Source organism: Euphorbia lathyris, chromosome 5 (assembly GCF_963576675.1).
Source record: "Euphorbia lathyris chromosome 5, ddEupLath1.1, whole genome shotgun sequence".
NCBI lineage: Eukaryota > Viridiplantae > Streptophyta > Magnoliopsida > Malpighiales > Euphorbiaceae > Euphorbia > Euphorbia lathyris.
This window is the reverse complement of record NC_088914.1, coordinates 10,197,355-10,216,569: the sequence shown is the minus strand read 5'-3', so window position 1 is coordinate 10,216,569 and position 19,215 is coordinate 10,197,355. Positions and strand designations below refer to the sequence as shown.

Here is a 19,215-nt window from a genome sequence, read left to right as displayed (position 1 = left end):
TTCTTAATCCTGACATTGGTATCAGAGACTACGATTCTTAGCCATCGATCAAAATTGTATGGTCGGTAACGATCAATGATCTAGAGCGGTAACACGAGCATATACACAAGCCATGGATACTATAGAACGACAGATTCAGGCATTAAATGCCAAGCTGAATGAGTAAAAGGAGCTTACCACCACCGACATGGAGGCCCTGAAGGCTCGATTGACTGTTGTTCATAATGGAATGTGATGTCATGCCAGTGGGATTGGAATTGGCGCAATTGTGAGCACAGACTTTTCTTACCCTAATGATGAAATTAAGTTGCATGTGTTCAGTATGTTGCAGATGGACCCCACGTCGCGTCACACAAGATCATGGATCGAACCCTAGACTTATTTCTGATAATTTAGGATCTTTTAGGTGTGGCCGATCGGCCACGCATGAGTTAGCACCACGTCACAATCAGCGCAGGTCATTTAAAATCGAGAAAAACAGAATTACACCCATGACCAACATGTGGCCGATCGATTATAATTTGCAACCTTTTTTTTATTAATTTCTAATTATATTCTAATTATATTATACATTAATATTTCTTATTTTATATTAATAACTTGAATATTATTTATTATAAATATTTGAAATATTTCTATAATATTTATATTATTCTATAAAATAAAAAAGTTCTAAAACAAATAGGGAAAAAGAATTATTATATAATATCAACAACTCTTATTTCATTGACAAACTAAACTACTAAAATCCTTTAAATCCTTTAAATGGTTTCTCCATTCCTGATCCTAAATACTCCCTTTATTCCTTTATATAAGTCATTCTAGCAAATTATAGCAAATTAGTTTTTTTTCCAAAATAAATCATTCTAATATTCCAAAAATTTTTAGTTTAGTTTTTCGATCCAAACATTAAATTTTTGTTTTGGTCCATATGGTTTTGAACATTTCAAGGCTTATTCCCCAACCATGATATGATATGTGATTTTTTTTTTTCAATTAACCAATGTAAATTTATTAATTTGACTTTATATTAATTATATTTCTTAATTTGTGTAATTATCCTAGAATGACTTATATACGGGAATTGAGGGAGCATTTCTGAAAATCTTAATCCCTCGGGAAAAAATATCTTCCCATCCTTGTACCACAAGGATTTTATTTTTATTTTAAATATTAATTAAAAAAAATTTAAAATAAAACATCAAATTGATAAAAGTTAACCACAATATTTCAACATTTTAGTTAAATAAAATAATATATGAATTTTTTAATTAGTATTATAATTAAGATTTATCAAGTATAATAATAAATATTACTAATATTTAAAGAATATATATATAATTTTACTAACAACTCTAAATTTTCTTATATTTTGGCTATTTTACCTGCAATATAGCAGAAAAAACACTTCTCATCACTGAAACAGGATCCTTTTCTACTGCTGATTTCACTCGCCAAGCTATGTGTTCATCTGGTCTAACTAAGATTGCTCCTTTTTCAGTCATCTGACACATACTCCACCATGATAATGAATCTGAGGATTTCTTAGCTTCCATAACGTCTATGCAGTTGTTCCAAGGAGCTAATGCCGCCTTATTCGATGGTTCGAATTTATCGACAGACTCGGCAGACCACAGTACACAAACTTTAGCAGAAACTTTGAATTCCTCAGCAACCTTTAACATAGCATGAGAAAGCTTGTAGGATTCCTTGAGTGGTGCTACAATTAGGAGGAACTCAAGTTTGTTCCCAGAAATAAGATCAAGTGTAGAAACAATCACCTGCAAAAACAATTTTAACATGGTTGAAGAAAAAAAGAATATTTGATATTACGGAAAAAAAAAATGAATATTTGATAATACTATTAAAATCAGAGGACATTTTTGTCGTATTCCATTTCGCTACTTCTACAGATAACTCAGGCTACTTAAAGTCACTAAGGAAAGCAGTGGGTTTTATCTTAGCTATAAACCTTGACAATCAGGAGCAATTTTACCTTTAACATTGGCAGCTAAGAACAAATTTATCCCTAACATTGGCAAGTTGGATCAATTTCAGAAATTATAAAAAACAGATATTTCGTTCCTTATTCTGCAACAGTTGCGTAATAATTGGTTCCAAAAAAAAAAAACAAATTCTTTTGGTGATTTAATAAAAGAATTTGAGATTAATATTTTTAAATTCGACGAAATATTTGTCTTTTTTTTTTGTCCAAGTCGTACAAAATACAGTATAACTTTTTGACTTCTTTCGTTAAAAAAAATTCACCCTATTTATATTGTTGTGATATGTTACTAATGATTGATAAAATGACACAAATGTACGAAATGTAGATGACATGATTCATGACTGAAGACTGTTTTAACGAATTATTTCTTAAATTGACCCAACTTGCCAACATTATGGGTAAATTTGCTCTTTGTTGCAAAATTTAGGGTAAAATTGCATCATTTTAGACGTTAGGGGTAAAACTGCTCTTGGCTGTCAACGTTAGTGGTATTTTTGTATCTCCCTTTTTTTTCTAAATGAATTACATGAAGAAAAGAATGATTGGAATTTTTTTTTGTCTTTGCCACGTCATGAACTTCAACAGTGATACCAAAAATCCCCACTGTTGCAAAAAGTTCCTTATTTTTCCATCATTGAAAACCAGGGATATCATTTTGTTACAAAAAAATTCCACAGTAATCAAAATGTGAAAGCACGAAACCACATGTCATATATTTTAGAATTATCACTCTGTATAGACCACTACCATTAAGGTTTAAGGTTGTCAATTTCTGACATGATAACCCGATCTATAGAGATAACATGTTTGATACGACTCCTTAGACACAATTATATTTTTCGTATCATTTATATCATATATAATCATGTGAAATATATTGACCATAATCTGTTTTGACACAGAAATGAGAACAAAAATGAAATACCTCGCTTGACGAATTTGACAGTAGCCTCACATTCATATGTGGTAGTCTCGACCCTGGATCTGCCGAGGGGATATAGTCTCTCCTTCTTCCAGTGGGTGGTTCCAGGACACTCATTGTGCTATCATTATCAGGCACAAGTGCTCCTTCAAGATATCTGAAATCAGAGAGGCAGACATAAACTGTTAGATTAGACTAACTGAATTAAGTATCCAGACACTAGAACAAAGCCACAGAATCAAGATCTAAAAAAGATGTTAGACTTCTAATTGCTGAATGTTTCATGATCAATAACCAGAAATGTGACATCGGATAAGCAAACAAAGTCAAAATTTTCAACAAAATTATCAGGGTGCAAAGAGTTAAACTTTCTGTAAATCTCACCGACAGTCACTTAAGTTTGGATAATGTCCCAGTGAGGTCACAAAAGTTCATTTTATATTGGAATAAGGTACCAAAATAGGCCCAAGGTTTTTGGGAAGTATCAATTTAGACTCCACGTACAAAATAGCACCAATGTAAACTTCATGTTTACAAAGGAGTATCAATTTAGGTCTCAATAACGGAACGGAACGTAACACGTCATTCATATTACTCCGTTAAGTTCTGATTTCTCTCTCCACGTACAATTGGAAGATCTTAACGGAGTAATATGAATGACATGTCAAGTCGTTATTGATGCCTAAATTGGTGGCTTTTGTAAACGTTAAGCCTACATTTGTGCTATTATGTACGTGGAGCCTAAAGTGATAGGCCCCAAAAACCTTAGGCCTATTTTGATACCTTATCCCTTTTATATTTAATAAACTAACTCACCTTTGCAATTTGTACCGATAAAGTAACTTTTAATTTTTTTCAAGCCAAATTCTAGCCGGAAATGTTGACTAGGACGCTTACTCAATTCAACCAGGCCACATAAGCACCACGGGTATTATGTACTGCCACGCGGCATCCATCATTAATACGTGTGGCGCTTACCTAGCTAGGTTGAATTGACTAAACGTCCTAGCCAGCATTTTCAACGAGAATTTAGTCTAAAAATGTTCCAAGTGACTTTATTGGTACAAAATGCAAAGATGAGTACAAAATAAACTTTTCTGACTTTGGCGGGACGTAGTCCAAACTTAAGTTACCTTCAGTACGATTTACCTGTGAAACTTTACAAGCCTGTCACGGGGTTTTCATTTCACTTGGTAAACTTTGAAAGCCCCCGGCACACATTTTATGTTAAAAATGTTTTTAAAAGTAATGCAGCTATATGTACAAAGAGTTCAAAACTACACTTGCAAAATAGTGATTGATGTGTAACCTGAAACCCAAATCCTCAGCAGGAAACTGGAGCTGAAGGCTCTTTCCTTCTTCAAAAATACGCCTCACTTTAGCAAGCCTTGAAGATCCAAATGGGTTCTTTTCATTTAGAAGCAATTCCGAGAGTTGTGCTCGACCTATTGTAAATATTCCATCCAATATTGCCCTCTGTAATCCAGAAGGCAAAATGGAGCCAACCCCATCACTAATAGCTTGATGCACTGAAAATCCAGATAAGGTGAAAAACAAACATGTCAATTATGATACTTCTTTCCCTTTTTCTAAGTGCATCTTAAGAAAGAGGCAAAAAGGAAGACGTGTCAATTCATTAAATTACATGCATAGCCCCCGAACTATAGCGCTACTAACATTATAGTAGCCCTTAAACTTCATTTTTGACATAAAAATCCTTTGACCTTACATTCTGTAACATTAAAGTCCAAATCAACAAAAATCCGTTAAAAAAAATTAACGTAATACCTATTTTCCCTCATCATTTTGTTAATTTTTTTTACGGGTTTTTGTTGATTTGGACTTTAAGGTTGCATGATTTAAAGTTTAAGGATTATTGTGTCATAAAATGAAGTTTAGGGGTCATTATGTTAGTAGAGGTATAGTTCAAGGGCCATGGATGTATTTTACCCTCATAAAATCCTTACAACTGAAGTAAAAAGCAAAGAGAGCAATAATAATAACCTGAATGTGCAATAGATGGATCAAGACCAAGTGCAGCAGGAACTTCCATGGCTGCTCTGAAGTTTTGGACACTAAGAGCTGTATTAAACAATGCAATCTGAAAAGGAAATTGAGTTCAGGGATCCATGTGGAAGAAATATGCATGTGGAAGAAAGTCCAAAGATGAAAGTAAAACTGACCGGCTTTCGTTCCACTTCATAAGTATGGATAATAGAAGATGGTGCAATACCATTCATTACTGACGCTATTTTCCATGCTAGATTATGAACATCCTGAATACCAGTATTCATTCCTACAATATAAGAAGTTACGGGTAGGGGTGTCAATTTTCGACATGACAACACGATTTACGGACATATATACTCATGTGTAATATATAGATAACATAATATGATTATCACACGACAACCCGTTTTGATACCACTAGTTACCGGTTTAGACCTAAGTTTAGCTCATAGCTATTAAAAACCGAAACTAAATTAGCAGAGCAGGCATCCGAGATATTTTCACATTTGTTTTTCCTTGTTGCTAAGATCAGGGGCGGAGACAGTGGGAGGCTAGAGAGGCCCAGGCCCCAGCCTCCGGAACCACCCCTACTATGGTGGTTTAACCACCACCGCCCCCCCCCCCGTTGGTTCCGACAAATTAAGGTTGGGGCGGTTAATTAGCTCATTGAGTTTGTATTTAATTACAAAATGGTACGGGATAAATTTCTCTAAGTTCGTTCAAAACGACCCAACCTTACTTTTGTAGTCCAAATCTAGCTTAATTTTGAAAAGTTTTATGGTGGTACGGAAAAATTAGTTCTGGACCACTTACACCAAAAAAAAAAAAAAAAAAAAAAGGCACACAGGAGTAAAATTGGTGACCAATCCTGTATTCGCCACTGGCTAAGATTAGGAAAGATGAAAGAAGAAAATATTATCACAAGGATTGCTGATTTTCTAACTATATAGTTCTAAGCAAACAAAATGTCATTGAGCATTATTTTGCTCAAACTGTTGAATATAAAACACTCGAACTTTTATGGTTGACACACTCATAAGGGTAACTCACCAAAACCACCTGCGGGAGGAAATCGATGAGCAGCATCACCAGCAAGTATTATTCGGTTGTCACATGTAACAAACTTCTCAGCAACTTCAGCATGCATCACCCAGGGCTTTATTTCCATGACTTCAATATCCCTAAGCTCTTGACCGACCAATTTCAGTATTAACTTCTTGCATATCTACAAGAACTTGAAACCTTCAAAGAAACAATTAATTACATAGAGAAGACTTCTTATGTGTATACTTATTCTTATGATTGAATACTATATTGCACGGAAACTTAAGAAAATTGGAAGCTGGTTTCTTGGAATTTGGAAACTCGTTTCGTAGGATATGATGTATTTTCAAAATAGTAGATCAATTCTAATCACATTGTCAGTAAATCCTAATATTTTCTAGATCATCTTCTACAAGCTTTCAAAATGAAAATATCTCTTTTTTCCCCTCTATTATGCGACTTTTATGTAAATTTAAAAAAAAATCAAACCTACATCCTTACAATTTTAAAAATTATAAACATACCATTATATTTTTATATTTACGTGTTTCCCCAAGTTTCCGTTTCCTATATTTTTTTGCAAATATCATTCAAAGGAGCAAGTCTTGAAGAACCTCTTCCAAGCAAGTGACTAGTCTCGCTATGGAGCTACATGTACACCGCCTTAGGATAGGAAATAAGTAGTTAAACTTCCAAGCAAGGATCTTCGAAAAACGTACGGAATCGGGGAAAAGGTCTAATTTCATATGTTCTTTTGATTTCTAAATTTCTAATATAAAAGTTTACAATTTAGAATTTCTTCCCATCTAAGACTGAACCGAACCATCTAACCTAGCTAGATCTGAGCTACCAGGATCCTTTTGTCAGTAAGTGTTTCCCAGTGTCCGTTTTCATTTCCATATGTAACATAGATTGAATATAAAACTCCCACCATTTTTTACCATATAGAGCACCCTATGGTCAAGAGACACATTCTCAACCTACAATCTTTAATTTTCTTTCGTTGATTAACCACGCTAAGGATTAAGCTAATCATGAGATTAATGAAGATCCTCTAAATCGAGAATGCCCGTCTTGGATTAAGAAAAAAAAAATACCTGTGGGTTAAAATCACTGACACTCTGCTGAGGAGGATAAAAAGGCACCTACAAGATATAAGATGCAATGAAAAAGCAAGTAATAACATTAATACTAAATGCACATTAGAAGAGAAAGAAATAAAATAAGTTTATCAGGTAAATTACACCCATGGCCACTGAACTTTACCCATTTTAACATTGTGGCCACTGAACTTCAATTCTTAACGGTATGGCTACTGAATTTTACACTTTTTAACACCGGTGACCACTGGCTACTGAATTTTACATTTTTTAACACCGGTGACCACTCAACTTTAACTAACTCCTCAAAATGACCGTTACCGACCTCAAAATGAAAATATTCAAGAATTAAAGTTGTTCAAAACAACATTTACTATGAAACCACATTTTTTTTTTCTAAAATCATCTTTGTTGGAGCTTTCACTATCTTTCCTAACCAAACAACACCTAAATGACCTCAAAACAAAAAAATTCAAGAATAAAAGTTCCTTATAATATCATTAACTCTTTGAATTTTTTATTTTAAGGCAGTCGACGGTCGTTTTGAGACGTTGAGTGCTCACGGGAATCATCTTTGTTGGAACTTTCTCTCTCTAAAAATTCACTCTCTCTCCTAACCAAACAACATCTAAATGACCTCAAAACGAAAATTTTCAAGAATTAAAGTTCGTTAGAATATCATTAACTCTTCGAATTTTTTATTTTAAGCCAGTCAACAGTCGTTTTGAGACGTTGAGTGGCCACCGGTGTTAAGAAGTGTAAAGTTCAGTGACCATACCGTTAAGAATTGAAGTTTAGTGGCCACAATGTTAAAATGGGTAAAGTTCAGTGGCCATGGATGTAATTTACCCTAAGTTTATCTGAATGTTTTGAAGTTTTATACCTGCAATATGAATTCTCCTTGCTGGAGATCATGTGCAACAAGAACCCCAATAGCTTCAGTATTGAAAATAAAGAACAGCATTCCGGGTCTCTCATCAACCAAGTACCGTCCCAGATCTCTGCTGAAAAAATGAATGCTAACAAGCTTTTGAAGGTCCTTTTCACCTGTTAGCTCTATTCCGAGAAGTTTCCGTACAGTACTTCCAGCACCATCTGCACCAACAAGCATACTGCACCTGATATTTCTCTCCAGGTACTTTCCTTCTCCAATGTAAGAAGCAGTTACAGAGACAGATTGATCATTGGCATTGATTGATACACACTCATGCCCCATTAATATTTCTCCTCCCCGAAGCTTTCCAATGTCGAGGCCTTTCAGAGTTTCCGGAGTATAAACAGAAAAGCTGAGATCTTGTAGCTTCTTAAGCAATAACCTCGTTAGTTTATATTGTGAGAAGTGTGCAACAGATACTGGGCTGCAAACTTTTTCAAAATCTGGTTGGTGACAACAAAAAATCAGTCTCCCACTTACTCATCAAAATTAGGGGTGCTAATTTCCAACACAACAACACGATTTATAGAGGCAAGCAGACTGACACGACACAGTTATCATTTTTCTTCCATTTATATCATATATAATCATATCGAATGGAACATATATATAACATAATACGATTTTGACACGATAACCTGAAATTGCCACCTCTACTAATAATCAAAACCAACCTTGAGGTTGCATATGGTCCACTGAACCGAGAATTGGACCAGTTAGTGAAGTACAATATATGAACTTCCTCCATAAATCTACAGGTGGTTGTGACCTTTGGATCTCCTCAGCAAGACCGTCAAACTTGCGAAATATCTACGAGTTGAAAATATTGCAACATATTATGAATCCGTGCAAGCAACCAGATAAGGCTGTAATCGAGCTGAGCCGAGCTTTGGCCTGCTCATGCTTGACTCGTAAGAAATTTGGCAAGTTCGAGCTCGAGCTCAACATTCTGTCATGAGCTGTTCATGGGCTGCTCACGAGCTGTTCGCGAGCTTGTTAACGAGCTTTGATTGTGAGAAGCTCGTTAATTCTGTTCATGAACTTCGCTCGCGAACAACTCATTAATTACGTCCGTTAATTATATTATTTGAAATTTCTTTAATACAAAACTACATAGTTTGAAATCTACAAAACTAAATTTTATACAAAATTACATTATTTTACATTTTTCCCTTTATAGGAATATTATTATTAAAAAACATAATCGAACCAAGCTTGCTCACGAGCGTGTTGATGAACATTATAATCGAGCATGCTCGAGAACTTGTTCATGAACCTATAATCGAGCATGCTCGTGAGTTTTTGAGCCGAGCTTCACCATGCTCAAGCTCAGCTCATTTAAAAGAGCCGAACACCGAGCCGATCATGAGCGGCTCGGCTCATTTACAGCCCTACAACCAGATGCATCGTATAAACTAAGTATCAGGGAAGGAAACCAACCTCCATAGATCGATTGTTGATAAAATGTGCTTGTGGGTGGTTCGAAAACGCATTGTTCTTCTCCAAAATGGCACATTTGACCCCTGTTTAAGACCATGAAGCACATTATAAACAATTCATCAACAGATAAACTAATAAACTAATGAACTTGTTCACAGAGACCAAACATCAAACACTTGTTAGGTGTCAATAAAATCACATAGTAACCACCAAGAATTTTCACCAAATGAGGAGCTATAGCAAAAAATTCCCTCGCTTACACCATTCTATGCTTACTAAACATACAAAACTTATAAAGAAACAACATCAAGAAGTTAAAATAGAACAAAAAAATTAAAATAGAACAGTTTCTAGAAATTGCCTAATTTGGTGAGAAGAATTGAGAGAACGAGACCAACGGGACCTGCACCAACGACCAAAACTGGAAGTATGGAATCATCAGCATTGAAGTTTTTGGACTGCGATGAGGCTCTGCTTTGTATATAACAGCTGGAAGGATATGGTTTGATTCTGGATTTAGCTCTAGCTCTGTGCAGACCATGGAGGCCTTTGATAAACCCTGAAAAACCCATGACACCCGGATAGGAAAAAGCTTCAAAACCTTATAGATTGATCATGGAAAACTCGAACATTTAGTAAAGTTTCAAGCTTTAATACTGACCGGTGTTCGTTGGTAATCACTAATTAGTAATGAAGGAAAATCACCCACATGAGAAGAACTATTTCTTTCATGAACAACGGAAAGGCTTCCCTCCAGCCCATCAGAGCCCATGAATAATAACAGATTAAAGTCCAATACTTTTTTAGTTAATTAGTTGGATTTTTTCATTGGGGCTCTTTATACGAGTATCACAGTTCACTGCAAAATTACAACTAGATCATATTATCAAATTTAATTTTCAATATGTTTTTTTTTATATATATCAAATAAATATGTTTTTATATATAATTTAAAAATTTTAAACCTCAATTCATAAATTTCAAACTCTTTACAATATATTTTAGACCTCTAATTTATAAATTTTAATTTTTAAAAATAATAATTTTATTAATTTGACATAATTCAAAATTATGACTTGACATAATTATATATAGTTTTTCAAAAGTGAATTTCTATGTAAATTTTCCAAAATCGTATTTATTTATAGAATTGTAATTAAATTATATTGTAAAACATAATTTTTAATATATTATTATTTATTTTATATATATATATATATATATATATATATATAATTTTATATTCTAATTTATAAATTTTAGACTTCAATTCATAAATCATAAACCCTAAAAAAAATATATTAGACACTAATTTATAAAGCCTAATTTTTAAAATATATTGAAAAACAATTATTTGCGTAGTTTAACATTTCAATTTTGAATTATGTATAAATTTCTCTAATTAGTTTGGAACTTTTTATTAATAAAATGTAATTTTATAATGGAAAAATTATAAAATTAAGTTAAATTGGAGGCACATTTACATATGACTTTCCCAAAATGCTCCAATCGTTTCATCTTCCTCTCTTCCTTCCTATCGTTTCATCCTCCTCTCTTCTTTTCTTTTTATTGTGCAACCGAAGATATTTTTTTCATCATCCTCTCTTTGTTTCTTTCTTCTTATGCAAATCGAAGACATCGTTCTTCATCTTCATGTTTCTTTTTTCTCTCTTTGTTTCTTTCTACTTGTGCGAATCGAATGCATCGTTCTTCTGCGTCTATCATATGTTTATTGTCGATTTCAATGGCAAAAGGCATAAAGAAGATAAATATCTACTGTATTTCTACGTTCATCTTCTTGTTTCTTCGTCCTCTTTTTACTGAAAACGACTTCGCGTAATGAGTTTACTTCACAGTTTGCAAAAACTGTAAAACAAACTCATGTACTGAAGTAGTGTTTTCTTCAGAAAATGACTTTGCAGAATGAGTTTGCTTCGCAGTTTTCGCAAAATGCAAAACAAACCCATATTTGTCAGGTTGTGTTTACCTTCGCATGTTTCACAGTTTTTCTTACCGAGAAGCATTTCTTTCATTATTTCCTTAAAGTCTGCTTGTTTTGGGGTTAGAGGGGGTTAATTAAAGAGGTTATTTTCCTAACCTTGCTTGGAAATGAGTTTAAATGGATGTAGGGGTTAAATGAGGGTTAAATAAAGGTTAAAAAACCTTGAAATAACCTCAATTTCAGCCCCACCATATTGGTGGGATTTGGAGGTTCTCTAAATAACCTCTCTTCCCATCCCTTTAATGAACCTTGTGAAACCTTCATCCAAGCAGACCTTAAAATGACTTAATTTTTGTGAAGGTTGAATACAAAGGCATCAAATTCAAGTATCCGTTTAGCTTGAATACAAATGCATCAATCGGTTATTTTAATATTTTAGTTCGGTTCGGTTATCAAATTTTAGTTGTTTGGTATTCGGTTATCGATTCGGTTATTCCAAAAAATATCGGTCTAATAAAAAACCGAATCGAATTTATGTTTAAATAAAAAAATTAAGTCAAAATTTATTTATTCTTCATACTTCAATTTGTACAAAAAAAAAATTCCAAAATTTTAGTTTTAAACATCATGGAATTAATTTGTAATATACGAGGTATTTGGTTAATTGATTTTAAAATTGCAAATTCCAAATTAATGAAGCTAAAATTTCATAATTTATAACACTTTAAACATTTAAATTAAAAATATAAAAAGTTCAGTTATTTGGTTGGTAACCAATACCAAATAACTAAAATAACTGAAGTTGACCGAACCGAATTCAGTTCGGTCAACTTCAGTTATTTTAGTTATTTGGTACGGTTCGGTTGTTAAAATTGTACAAAATATTGGTTTGGTTAACCAAAAGTTCGGTTCAATTAGTAACTGAACCAATAGTCACCCCTAAGTAGTGATGTTTGGTGAAAATATGTTTGAAACAGCTTATTAGGTCCAAAAAAACTGGTTTTATGAGTTTTTTCAATAAACTTATTGCTCAGTCTCTTTTTAATAATGTTTTTACCCTTAATTACTACCATTTAACCTCAAATAAAGGTTTTATTATATTATTATTTGTCATTTTACACAAACAGCTATTAGCAATCAGCTAAGTTTTACCAAAAACAAATTTACATCCTCACAAACTAAAAACTTGAGGTACGAAGTATGAAGATGAGAGAAAAATAGAAGAATGCCCAATAGAGAATAAGATGAGTTAAAACAATGTTGATTAAAAGGAGAATTTGGAGTTCTTTCATCTCCGCTGTTGTTCAACGGATATGAGTCTTATCATCTGACAAGTTTGGTTTTGTCTTTTCCTTTGATAAGTTTTTTTGTTCTTTTCAATTCTTGCATCAAAAGTTATTTTAACATTTATGATATTATTAAGTAATCAATCTGGAGAATGCATTCTAGCTAAGATAAGATATGAGCTTTTTAAGGAAATCTCAGTTCTCAGCTAGTTGAGACCATGACTATTAAAGAAGCTTTAAGTTGGATAAACCTCAATGATGAGATTGGGTAAACCAAATGATTATTGCAAGAGTTAGAATCCGAAGGCCATGTCCTTATCATATAACAAAAATATAAACAAGTGCCAAAGATCTCGACCATCCTTATTGTAGCATGTGATCTCCCTCTTGTCGAACTAAAACTAAAAGCCTACGTACTATCATTATATTGCCAATGGATGGTCCCCCATTACATGATTCATACCTATCATCATTTTATCATTGTGGGCCATATCTTCACCCACATTTAAATATGTTATTGGCTTCATACAGGGCGACGAAAGAGGGGCCGGGGTTCGGCCCCTTCGGCCCTGTTTCGCAAAGTTTAGATTGAGGAAGTACTAAATTAATAATTTATTTTTATTTTTTTATAATAATATTAATATTTCATTAAATAAAAAGATTGATAGTACAACAAGTAGGGGTGCAAATCAGCCTTGGTAGTTCGCAAACTATTCGAGCTCTGCTCGGTGAAAGTTCGATCAAAGCTCGGCTTGAGCACTAACGAGTTGAGTTTGAGTTTTCTCAGGTTCGACTCGAAAGCTTGCGAGCAGATTCAATTATTTTTAATTACTATTTATATCTCATTATATATATATTTCATTTGTTATTATTAGTTTTCATCACAATTCACAATTCAAATAAAATTTAACCCATAAAAAAACTGACACGAAAAAAGCTTAGACATTTGGGTCTTTATCTAGACAATTAGTTTTTTACAAGGAATAAAATACATTACAAACTTTAATATATATGTCATTGTTTGAAATTTTTCTTCGATCTTGTGTTTTTCGATCACAAGTACCATATACTGTTTTGGAATCTCGACAATAATATGATTGTTTTTTCTTTATAAATATTTTAAACCCACATGAGTATGTTATATGGATTTTTCTATTTTTTATGCTACTTATTTTATGGGGTTAAGGTGCAAAAATACCCCTAACGTTTTGAGTCATGAGCAATTTTACCCTTAACGTCTAAAATGATGCAATTTTACCCCTAACCTTAGAAGCCAAGACCAATTTTACCCCTAACGTTGATAAATTGGATCAATTTCAGACATTATTATAAAAACATATATATTTTTGTTCATTATTCTGCACCAATTGCATAATAATTCGTTCTAAAAAAAGGATTTTATGTTTTTTATAATTTAATAATAGTTTTGAGATTAATATTTATAAATTCGGTGGATTTTTTGATTTTTTTTGTCTAATCCGTACAAAAAGACAGTATGTTTTTTATTTTTTTATTTTTTTTTCACATCCCAACGAATGTTTGTGCTTTGTTACTGATAAAATGACACACATATGAAGTATAGATGACAATATTCATGACCGAGAAAACAATTTGATAAATTATTTCTCAAATTGATCCAATTTATTAACGTTAGGGGTAAAATTGCTATTGGCTTCCAACGTTAGGGGTAAAATTGCACCGTTTTAGACGTTAGGGGTAAAATTGCTCCTGGCCCAAAACATTAGGGGTATTTTTGCACCTTAACCCTATTTTATGCATGTAGGATGAATTTGGTTAAAGCTCGTTAGAAGTTCGATAAAAGCTCGGCTCGGTCAAAACTCGTCAAAACTCGATTCGAGAGGGCTCGGATTAAGATATTAACGAGCCAATACCGAGCTTACCTAGGGTTCGGCTCGGTTACACCCCTAACAGCAAGAAAGCAGTAAGGTACAAAACCTCATATAAGTATAAGTTATGCCTAATACATGATCTACTAAGGCAATAAAATGACTACAAAAAGCAGAAAAAGCCACGAAAGGTACAACTAACATAAACAACAATAGATAAATCATATATTTCTCGAAACTTCAAGTTCGCAGAAAAGCAGTTGTAATTCAATCTATAACATTAGAACCATTCTGAACCTTCAGATCTGAGTCATTTCTTTTGCAATTTCGTAGATCTAGTGATTTACGATAAGATCTACATTTTCCGCTCTTGTTAAATCAGAAAAGGTTACCAATGAAAAAATTAAGAAAAACAAATGTAGTTTAAATGGGGTAAGTGATCCGAAAAAAATATATGAAATTCAACTAAATGAAAACTATCAAAACACAAAATAGGAAAACATAAAGGTGGGAGGAAAAAGAAGGGTCAAAGGTTTAGGAGCAGAAAGAAAAGCAAATGGATTTATAAAGAAAGTGGATAGAGTGGGGAGAAAGGAAAGAAAAGGAAATGGGGGCGGAAGAAGAAAACCTAGAAAGAAGGCAGACTTTCTCTCACTAGGTCTTCTTTTGAATTTAATTAATAATTTAATTAGGTATTTATTAAATTGGAGATTTAATCTAGAATTTCAATTGGATATTTGATAAATTGAAGATTTGACCTAGAATTTTAATTGGGTATTTAATGAATTGGTGATTTGGTCTAGAATTTTGATTGATATTTGATAAATTGAGGATTATTACATGATTAATAAAAAATTAACTTATTGAGGTTGTATTTAATTACAAAATTCAACTAGATTAACGTATAATAGGCGATAAATTTTCCAAAGTTTATAAAAAACGACTTAATCTTACTTTTGTAATCCAAAACTAGCTTATTTTTGAGAAATTTTATATTGGTACGTAAAAAATTGATTCTGGACCACTCAGATAATAACACGTATATATTCAGAAAATATTTGAGTAAGTTCGATTTAGCCAAAAATAAATAAAAAATTTACACACGTAAGTGTAAAATGGACCAATCTTGTATTCGTCATTGGCTTCATATGTCCAAAAAAAAAAAAAAAACTTGATTCAACTCTTAAACTTTTAAAATTTATTGATAATCTCCTTAACTTACTTAAAATATCTCGATAGCTCATTCAAATTGTTTAAAATGTAGTTAATTAATAACTCAATTACAAAGAAGTAAATTGCATGAAAAAGTGTGTTGCACGCGCCTTGAAACAATTAAAAAAATACATGTTTTATATTTGAGCAAGTAAAAACTTCATTTTTAATATGTTTTAATCTAGGAAAAAGTATAAAAATAAACTTTATGATTTGGTCGATTTGCAAAGACAGACCTGCGATTTAAAAGTTTACAACCAGGGGTTCTGTATTTTATGCAGTTTACAAACCCATTCATTCTGTCAAAAAATGCCGTCGCGACTATTTACTCCAAAAGGGAGCGATTTTAAGCAATTAAAAAGATTTACTTTGCAAATTATCCAAAATACAATATCTATCGTTACAAATTAACTAAGTGCATGTTTGTTTCCATTTTCGAAACTGTTTTTTATCTTTCAATACTAAACATGAGATAGAAAGTGTTTGGTAAAATTCCAAAACAACTACTTTTTACAGAAAAATAATTAATATTTATTGCCTATCAGCAACATCAAACAGCTAACAGTAATAGTAAACAGCAAACAGGAACAACCGAAACAAACGCGCATAAATCACAAGTATTTTTTATCGGAAAATTAACTCACATATCTTTTAACTATAAATTTCATAAAGCACAACACTCATTTTTGTAAACATTTAAATCACGATAACTGTCTTTGTAAATCAGTTAAACCATATAATTCATTTTTGTACTTTTCCCTTTAATATATTATATAAATTATGTAATAATATTTCAAGTCGCGTTTAATACACGATCTGCATTTAATTTATTTTTTTAAAAATTAAATGATTAATTGACTATATTTTACGTAAGTTGATTCACCCTATTATAATATTTTTAAAAAGCTAAAGAGACTATCCGACATAAAAGTTTAACATCAGTCTTTTTTTTTTTTTTTCACAAGTTCAAGTGCGAATAAGCCTGTGAGGTTTGATCAATTCAATCATGTCCATTAAAAAAATTTAGGAACAAAATTAAAACACATGGTATGATTCTATTAGACCAAATTAAAATTGTCCTTGTATTTGTTCTTTTTCCAAATTTAAGCTTTGCGTTTTAATTTTTAGCCATGTAAGACGAAGAGCATTTGATGCGCCGGTTAGGAGAACTGAAGCGTGGCAAAGAGATGTAATGGTGAAAGATAAAGGAAGATTTAAGCAAACTTGGAAGATGATGATCGAGAGCGATATGAGTTTAATGAGGATTGAGGAAAATATAGTAGTGGAGGAAGAGAATTTATGTCGCCGACACGACTTGATTTCAGAGTTTTATATGATGGTTCATGTTAGCCGATCCTGAATCATTTCGAAACTAAAGCTTTATTGTTGTTGTTCTAATTTTTGTTTTAATAAGAAGTATGATCGTGTTAGTTATTTGTTTTAATAAGAAGTATGATCGTGTTAGTTATTTGCGTTCTAACTTTTATTTGGATTTTTTTAGTTCATCATTTTGTGTGTGTTTTATTTCAAACAATAAATAAATAGAAAGTATTTTAAAAAACTTGAATATGATTAAGAAACAACCATTCAGACGTGTTAATGAGTTAGGTAGTTCATAAATTAATTGAACTCTGCTCGGTCAAAGCTCTATTCGATGGCTCGACTTGAAACATTAATAAGCCAAGCTTGAGTTTTCTTCAGTTTGATTCGAAAGCTTGTAAATAGACTCAATATTTTTAAATTACTATATATATATTATTAATCTTTAATTCAAAATAAAATAATTAATGACCACAAAAAGAAAAATGAGTGGAGTTGTACTAACCGGTAGATTGGTGCGACAATAACATATTTATTTCTCATGTTTTTTGTTTCTTTCTTTTTCCTCTTTTCTGTTTTTGTTCTGACGTTTAGCTTAGCGTTCTTCTTCGTGTAACCAAAAAAAGTTAGGAACTCTTACTCTCAACTCATTAGGCCATAAAAATAACACTTAACAAATGCTTTAGGCATTTGGCTAGTCCCAAAGTTAGAAATGCAAAGTTCAAAATACAAACCTTAACACTAATTAGATTCTAATTCTCCAAATTATACTAGCATTGTGTCATCTACACTAATAACATTAACAACTACTGTTCATACAGTACACAAACACGTCGGCAATAAGGCCATTTGCAATCTTTGAGTTTATCTTCTTCAACCACCAGTAACAGCTACTATTATTGGAACTCAGTCATGACATGTGATTATTATTTTAATCTTTTAAACTCGTATAGAGTATGTTATAGGGATTTTTTTTTTTGTCTTTTATGTTACTTATTCTATGCATTGGTTAAAATTCATCAAAGCTCAATAAGCTCAGTCAAATCTCAGTCAAACTCAAGTCCATCAAAGCTCGGCTCTAGGACTTGGCTTGAGAATTAACGAGCCAATACCGAACCTACTTTGGTTTGATATCGGTTTGATTCGTTAACACCTCTAACCGTCCATAATCAACTAATATTTAGCGGGTAAATTACACACGTGATTTACAACTTTTGGCATTTTTCACATTTTGGTGTACAGTCTCCAATTTTGCATGCAAAACTGTACAACCTTTTGGTGACTTCACACTATAGTGTACAGCCGGTAATTGTGACCTGCCAATGTGAAGGCAATGCACTACGTTAGCAATTTAACCTCTCTAAAAGTCAAAAGTTGAATGGTCAACGTGCCATGCCGGTAATTTTGACTTTTAGAGAGATAAAATTACCGACGTAGTGCGTTGACATGTCATAATTACCGACTGTCCATTTTAGTGGAAGGTCATCAAAATAGTGTACAGTTTTTTGAATTGAAAATATTGTACAAACCGCAAAATTGAATGTTATACATCAAAATATAAAAAATAATAAATATTGTACAACACGTATATAATTTATTCGATATTTAGCTAATATCATTTAACATCAAACAAGAAGAGACTTTTAATTGAATCTAATATCAAATTTTGATAATATTTAGCTAATATCAACTAACATCAAACAATAAGAGACTTTTAATTGAATCTAATATCAAATTTTGATAATGTTAGAAATATCAAACCAAAATGTATTTTTTGGTTTGAATTTCTTTTTTTTCCCTTGCCTCCTAGTTAGGGAGAATTAAGTTTTAACCCTATAACTTATGCTTTCTTGTTAAAAATAGACAATATTTTATCTTTCCTAATTAACCACTCATTCCTTAGCTAAGTTAGATCACATTGTATCCAATAATTTCCCAAACCGGTCAAGACTGGACCCCACAGTTTTACATTAATCCTAAATATTGTACCCTACACACAGCCCCATTATCATCACGTGAAAAGGTCAGAAATCGCACCAATTTATCCTAAAATCAAACTGACACCCTTCCCACATCTCCACCGTCCACGTGTCACTCCCTGGAATGTCCCCCCTCCTCTTTGTTACCGTTGAAAGGGAACAACCGCATTT

At 32.5% G+C, this 19,215-nt stretch overlaps 1 protein-coding gene across 2 annotated transcripts; it reads right to left on the bottom strand.

Annotated features, from left to right (window-relative positions):
• Positions 1–1,187: 1,187 nt before the first annotated feature.
• LOC136231354 (uncharacterized) lies at positions 1,188–10,125 on the bottom strand. 2 transcript variants are annotated; one of them, XM_066020707.1, is made up of 11 exons: positions 9,820–10,125; positions 9,459–9,541; positions 8,693–8,828; positions 7,968–8,461; positions 7,082–7,129; positions 5,991–6,165; positions 5,114–5,226; positions 4,935–5,031; positions 4,240–4,459; positions 2,934–3,087; positions 1,188–1,781 (listed from the first exon to the last, which is right to left on the bottom strand). In XM_066020707.1, the coding sequence occupies exons 1-11, from the start codon at positions 10,028–10,030 to the stop codon at positions 1,377–1,379; spliced, it is 2,136 nt and encodes a 711-aa protein (XP_065876779.1). In that variant the 5' UTR covers positions 10,031–10,125; the 3' UTR covers positions 1,188–1,376. The 2 variants fall into 2 exon arrangements, with proteins under 2 accessions (XP_065876779.1, XP_065876781.1); XM_066020709.1 differs by lacking the exon at positions 8,693–8,828 and having other exon boundaries at positions 9,820–9,955.
• Positions 10,126–19,215: the final 9,090 nt, after the last annotated feature.

Bases quoted from the DNA above. Each gene is read 5' to 3' on its own strand.
- LOC136231354 (XM_066020707.1), bottom strand. From the start codon at position 10,030: ATGGGTTTTTCAGGGTTTATCAAAGGCCTCCATGGTCTGCACAGAGCT. The intron at 7,130-7,967 runs GTATAAAACTTC...TATATCTTGTAG, and splicing joins AAGGAGAATTCATATTGCAG to GTGCCTTTTTATCCTCCTCA. The intron at 4,460-4,934 runs GTTATTATTATT...CTGGATTTTCAG, and splicing joins TCCATCTATTGCACATTCAG to TGCATCAAGCTATTAGTGAT.